Source organism: Priapulus caudatus, unplaced genomic scaffold, assembly GCF_000485595.1.
Source record: "Priapulus caudatus unplaced genomic scaffold, Priapulus_caudatus-5.0.1 Scaffold156, whole genome shotgun sequence".
NCBI lineage: Eukaryota > Metazoa > Priapulida > Priapulimorpha > Priapulimorphida > Priapulidae > Priapulus > Priapulus caudatus.
In genome coordinates, this window is record NW_014577217.1 from 673140 (window position 1) to 680209 (window position 7070).

General features: G+C 45.4%; 1 protein-coding gene across 2 annotated transcripts in view; it reads right to left on the bottom strand.

Moving 5' to 3' along the window:
- Positions 1 to 2107, bottom strand: part of LOC106806370 (carnitine O-palmitoyltransferase 1, liver isoform-like) — a 26273-nt gene extending 24166 nt beyond the window's left edge. For both annotated transcript variants that reach the window (XM_014808290.1, XM_014808288.1), the window contains exons 1-2: positions 1815 to 2107; positions 442 to 581 (exon numbers count right to left, since the gene is read on the bottom strand). In XM_014808290.1, coding sequence (XP_014663776.1) covers positions 442 to 581; positions 1815 to 1955 — 281 coding nt within the window. In that variant the 5' untranslated portion in view covers positions 1956 to 2107. The remainder of the gene's footprint in view (positions 1 to 441; positions 582 to 1814) is intronic.
- Positions 2108 to 7070: the final 4963 nt, after the last annotated feature.

The window sequence follows — 7070 nt, forward strand, 5'->3', positions numbered from 1 at the left end:
TGCATATGTCAAATCAGGGAGTCCGTCAGTAAATCAGGGAGTATTTGACTCCGGACTCGCGTTAATTTCGCACCCTGTAACATTGTTTGTAAACTGTGCTCATAAATAATCTGTTGCAAGGCAACAGGCAAGTTGCAAGGCAAGAGGAAACAAAAGATATTGGCATTGGTCATGAGCAGGTTCAACCTCACTTCGAATGATTTTATATCTGAAATCATTTTAATAAAAATACATTATTTTAAATCATGAATGACATGTCCTAATGCAAGCACCAAGAAATAGTTCTGCTGCTAAATGAACAAGGTTTTTGTCAGCATGCTTAAAATTCCATACCTACATTTTAAAGAGCCACCTACTGACCAGAGAATAGATAGCGCAAATTTTCACACTTTGTATAACTAGGCAGGCTTAATACATGTAAGGCTGCAAATTGTCACTAACCATGGAATAAGATGACATATGTGATCAACAGAACCGAGCGACATATCAATCCCGAGACCAGCACGTAAACCCCATGAGAGCAGGATGCACACGAGTAACGTGTGAGGCTCCAGAGGGTAGATGCCAGCTTTCAAATCATGCTGAAACACAATCATGTTTGCATTAGCACGGGTACTTGTCACTACTTAGCCTATCAACCTCCACTATTAACCGGTCAAGCTAGACCAGTTTTTACGTTTTAGGTCGGCCTTCGGCGAAGCGATTGTCTGCGACTGATTTTCTGCAACTGGTTGCAACTCGCTATGACGATCGCGTCACTGCCTGCGACTGCCAGCGTTAGTAGTCGTTGCTCGTCGCTGTCAGTCGCGTCGCTGTCGACCTAAAGGCCCTCGCACACGATGTTCGCACGACTGGAAGTACATGTACTGCTGACGGAGCGTGAGCTTCATGCTCAGCACGAACCTCACCGTGTGCGGAGTCGATTACACCGAGTTTTCGGTCTCGCGAGGTGGTGAGGAAAATATCTGTCGTGTTTGATAATTTTGGTCTCGTGAGGCTGACAACGGGAGGTGTGAGATTCCTGCTGAGTGTCGGCGCATGCGTATTTAGTTGTTCCGGAATGGCTGCGCATTTTAATTGGTTCTGCCGTGCACCCGCTCCAGTGACCTCTTCGTGCACCCATGCACCTGGCAGAGTGGCACCCGCGAATTTTGGTCTCGCGAGGCTGACAACTCAGCGTGTGCGGGGGTATGAGGTTCCTGCTGAGCACGAAGCTCACGCTCCGTGCTCAGCACGAACCTCACTGTGTGCGGGGGCCTTAAGCGCTCAGTCGCAGTTAGTTGCAATGTGTCGCGTCGCGTCGCATTTAATCGCAATCCGACCTAAGGCCAGCTAAAAATATTGAATTTGTAGCACATTGTGGCTATAAGCAGTGCCATTCGTACATCCTAATTGTAATTTTCAATTATTGGCTACAGTTTCCTGCTAATCACACCAGGCAGATAAGACACTTGGAAAGAGATGAAACCCTACCAGCTAAAATCTAGCATATACTATAGTTTCAGACAAACCTTAGTACAAAAATAACACCTATAAGTAACAACAGGACTGAAATCAAGAAACAGCATCAAAACCTAGGTACACACACACTGACCTGCAAAACAATTTTTACTAAATGAAACAGAGGGCACTTCACTTTAGTCTCTTACTCAGCATTAATAGAAAATGAACAAATAATGCGCCTGTAAAAAATCTATGTAGAAGTGCCTCAATAAATCATGAAACTTTTGTTTCTTGTGTAAAATCACACCAAAATCGACACAACATTCTTGTATTCATTATGCTTAGCTATTTTGGCACCAAGCCTTTCTTACCCAATGTCTTTGGAAATTCTTGTACAGTGATCGCACCCCACTGTTCCAGATAGAAGCGATCACTTCATGGTCAAAATCTACCTCAAGTCCATCGTGTGTAACTTGGAATGTAAATGCAACTGCCTGATGAGCTTCAGCCATCCTTGTGCGCTGGTGCAGCCAGACTGGTCAGTGAATGCTGACGTTTATTTCATTCACTCGGAAAGTATTCTGGTATATGACTCCCTGTGGCCGGTCGACTACATACAGACACACAGCCTAGCCTTTCCAGATATCATGAAAATGAAGCAAATGTCTACGTCAGGTATGTCAATACGAAATCACAATTCATTAGCCAACCTTTTCAATGAAATGGTCTCAAATGTACACTTTCTTTCAGTTTTCGTTTTGTGATCACTTCTAAATTTATTATTGATAATTACATTATCATTTAAAACAATGTTTATGAAGATGAACGCCAATAAACAGAATTTTTTTAAATAGGGCTATTACAGGGACTACGCCTACGGCTTGTAACCCACACTGGATGCACTTTTAGTGCAACTCGCAGACAAAGGAGTATAGTAGTGAGCACATTTTAACAGCGCAAATCATCTGCACTCTAAAGCACTGGGCTGCGTTTCACTAACGTCCGCTAAAAGTTATTCGTTAACCGACGAAAGTTGTTTGTTCGCTATTTGGAAGGCATACCGAACAACTTACCGAATAACTTTACCGATCAACTTTACCGAACAAGGCGTTTCACTAACGCTTCGCTATGCTCTCGCTATTTAGCGAACAACTTCTCGTCAGCTGGCGGCAACTACAAACACGCGGCGCAGTTGTTGCTAGGTTACGCTAAACATATTGGTTGGCTCGGTGTGCCAGCGCTCGCGACCTATCTAGCACTATCTATCTAGCCTATCTAGGCACTATCGTTTGTAGTAAAGTTAGGTGCATTTATCTGAAACAACCTCCGCAACATCGCTGCTACAATATACAGCGCACACTGCGCTACATTATGTTTTTATACGGTTTAAATACACCGCAAGTCTTTCGCTAAATTTACCGAGACCCTGCAGAGGTGTCGGTAAAGTTGTTCGCTAAATAACGAATAACTTTAGCGAACGGAGCTTTGTGAAACACGCGCGGACGTGTTCTTCGCTATTTACCGATCAACTTTGAAAATAGCAAAGGAAAAATAGCGAACGAACGTTAGTGAAACACGCCCCTGGATTCTTCTGAAAGCAACAATTTTTATGAAATTTTTCAAAATTGAGCAAGTGAACTAGAGTTGAAGCTGCTGAAATGTGTAAACACTAAACAGCATATACAATAACACAAAATAACGTATTTTATGTTTCTTTTTACCTACCACATAAACTTTAAACACAAAAACATGATAATGCAAATAAGTGCACGGATGTGATGTAGTTAGCCTGGCGCACATTGCCGAACATTTTCCCGAACAAATGTTTTTGTCTGGCCATGTGCGGGTGAAAAAGTTCTTGAACGCACATTGACGAACAATGTTCGTGAAATCAAACATTTCCGATTTTCAGAAACATTGTTCGGAACAAATGTTCGGCGACTTTTTTCACCGCACATATACGAACATTTCATGGCACATTCTTCCGAACAATGTTTTTGAGCAAAATGTTCGGCAATGTGCACCAGGCTTTACTTGTTTTGATGGTCAGTCATCTATTTCGTCAAACGGTCAGTCAGTTATTTAGCTACCTAGCTGCCCTGCCAGCTAGAGAGTACCTATATCATAAATCCATCTTTCACACCTCACACAACAACAGCAGGCTTCTCCCTACGTTGCGCAAACCGGGCGCGCCCGCCCCGTTTGGGAAAACTCCCCCCCCCGTTTCAATCGTTGCACCACGTTTAAATTATTTCCGCCCCGATTAAAAAAAAATTTTTTTAATGGGAATGGCTACCTACACGAGGAACAGGCTGAGTGAGTCAGCTTTGGAGGCGCTGCTGCTACTGGCAATTGAGGGGCCACCTCGGCAAGAATTCTCATTCGACCCACTGCCCACTGGCAGCAAGAACAAGTCCGCACCTGCAGCTACAGCACACACGCATCTATTGACTATATATAACAACGTTATATATAGTTGTTATAGTAGTTATAGTTGTTATAGTAGCTATAGTTGTTATAGTAGTTATATATAACTATATATAATGTTGTTATATATAGTCAATAGATGCGTATGTGTTGTAGCTGCAGGTGCGGTCAAAGGTCAAAGGTCAAGAGGTGTAAAAGAAGGGGGAACATTCCCTCCTTAACTTAAGGTCTAGGGAGGAAATGCAGAATTGCAGCACAAATCTAAACAGCTCGACCTAGGCTCGTGATAGTCGGTGTATAGCATCATGGTAGGAAAAGCTATCACTGTGCCGAAATTGGAGGTCACAGGTCACTAGGGGGGGTCCGGGGGCCTGGTCGAAACACTGGCAGCAAGAACAAGTTCCACGCTGTGCATTCGTTGGATTTTTTAACATGTGCGCCCTGCATACGCTCTGTATGCGCCCTGTATACGCGCAGCGCGCTAGCAACACGCTGTGCATTTGTTGTCAACTCGCTAGCTTCTCCCAAATCCCGACAAAAGTTGGGCGCACAACGACGCACTGATCTTATTTCCCATTTTTTGATTAATTTTCAATGTGCGGGCCGTGCGTCACGTATGTGTGACTGGGCCATTAGCGAACGAACAACTTTCGTCGGTTATGCGCCAGTCACACACACACGATGCACGGCCCGCGCACTGAGAAAAATCTTATTTTACATTTTTAGCTCGACATCTGACATAGTCAGATGCAGCTTGTAGAATCGCATGAGCGTGCATGTGTGCGTCCGTGCGTGCGTCCGTCAACAGTTGGGCACAAATCTAAACGGCTCGACGTATGGATTCGAAAGTCGGGACGTGGGTGTGGTAATCCGAAAACGAGTTGGGATGTCGAAGCTGGTTTGCTAGCGCACGGAACGAATGATCCGCGCATGCACCGCGCATTCAACGCACAGCCAGCGAACGGTCAGGTCAGCGAACGAACAGGTCATGATCAGGGATAATGTGTTGTGAGGCACCCTCCACCCATAGAACATTGAGTGATACTTGGTCCCAGAGGCAAGATGCCGCAGAGTGAGGGCAAGCTTCAGGCCAGGGTCGAGGGCCTCTCTGTAGGTTGTATTCTGCTTGGTGATCATCTGACCCATTCTGGTTAGCAGCTCGTCGAACATCTTGGGGGGGGGCATCTGCATGATGTTCTTGAAGGCTGCCTGGTCTTCGTTACGGAGTTCAACAAGTAGCTGGTCATACAGGCCAAACTGTCGTCACCTACCGATCTACGGTCGGACCCAGAACCTCCGTTGACCTCTTCTCTTTCTCATTCTCCTGATGACATGGACTTGGTGAAGTGCCAGTTCCATGAGGTTCTGCTGATATTGGAGAACCGCGATTTCGTATTGTAGTCGCAGTCTGTCGGGATCCTCTATCTTCTGAGGTGGTTCTTCTAGACACGATCAGCAGGAACCTCTGTCATCACCCATGAGGGTCGGAGGAGAAGTGATGATGAGGAGGTGGAGGTGGGACCCGTTTATATATCCCATGGCTACACGCTGCATACACGCAAGAACACGCTAGAAGAACGCTGGGTGCGCTACAGACACGTTCAGCACTCGTTCAGCACGCCCATATTCGCTGCATGTTCGCTGGACATGCATTAGAAGCACGCTAGGTGTGTGCTAGGTGTGCGCTAGGTGTTCGCTACATCTCAGCCGACGAACATACAACGAATACCCAGCGTGTGCTCCGCGTGTGTCTGGCGTTGGTCCAGCGCGCTCTGCGCGTGTCTGGCATGTACATTCATGCGTCGAGCTCCGCGCACATTTTTGTGCATGCACAAAAATTCCTGACGGACACAGCGAATGACAACGAATGCATAGCGTTGGTCCAGCGCGCTCGACGAATGAGTAACGAATGCTGACATACAACCAGCGAAAGACAACGCACTGGCCAAAATTGCTAATTTTCCAGTGCGCGGGCCGTGCGTCGTGTATGTGTGACTGGGCCATAACGAATAGCGAACGAAGGCATACCGAACAACTTACCGAATAACTTTACCGATCAAGTTTACCGAACAACGCGTTTCATTAACGCTTCGCTATGCTCTCACTATTTAGCGAACAACTTCGCGTCAGCTGGCGGCAACTACAAACCTGTGGCGCAGTTATTGATAGGTTAGGGTTGTCGCTCTGTCATATATATATTGTAGTCGCAGCCTGTCGGAATCCTCTCTTGTTCAGCACTGGTTCAGCACACCCATATTCGCTGCATGTTCGCTGGACATGCAGTGAACATATATCACTAATGCTTTGCTATGCTCTGGCTATTTAGTGAACAACTTTGTCAGCTGGTGGCAACTACAAACACGTGGCGCAGTTGTTGATAGGTTAGGGTTGTCACTCTGTGATGTATGCCCAACACAATATATATTGTGTTGGGTATACATCTGTGATACATGGGTTCATAGGTTCAAGTGGTTGTTGGGTGCTATTACCTGCTAACGCTTGTGTCACATCTGTCAATGCTCAGGCTCTGGTTCAACAACCAGTTTGCAAACAGAGACTACACATGCACTGGCAGTGGCATAAGTTACATGTGACACACTGACAGTACAGAATGCCATAGAAATTATACGATTTAAGGAGCATAAACCTTCTTCAACCAAATTTAGCTTTTGAAATTTCACATTGTGTAGCCTCATACATCCAGGCATGTATAGATTCTACTAGCAAACCCGGCAGTCAAATTCTTTCTAACAGTAAACAAATCCATGTTTAACCCTCCTCTTGAGGGTCAAAAGGTTATCCGACACTTACTCTTCACATGTCAGCAGAAAGTAGATTTCATGGTCCTTTCAATAAAGCCATAAAAATGGTAGGTCACTGCTGAAACAAAAAAGTTTTTCAATCGCTCCGTCAGACCATGTCCTCAGAAAATGTCCAAAATCTGCCCTATGCCCCATTGACCTTTGACCTGTGACCTCCAATTTTGGCACAGTGATGGCTTTTCCTACCATGATGCTACACACCAACTATCACGAGCCTAGGTCAAGCCGTTTAGATTTGTGCCGCAATTCTGCATTTCCTCCCTATACCTTAAGTTAAGGAGGGAATGTTCCTCCTTCTTTTACACCTCTTAACCTTTGACCCCCAGCTTCGACATCCCAACTTGTTTTCGGATTACCCCCCAGTCCCAAATATCGTGA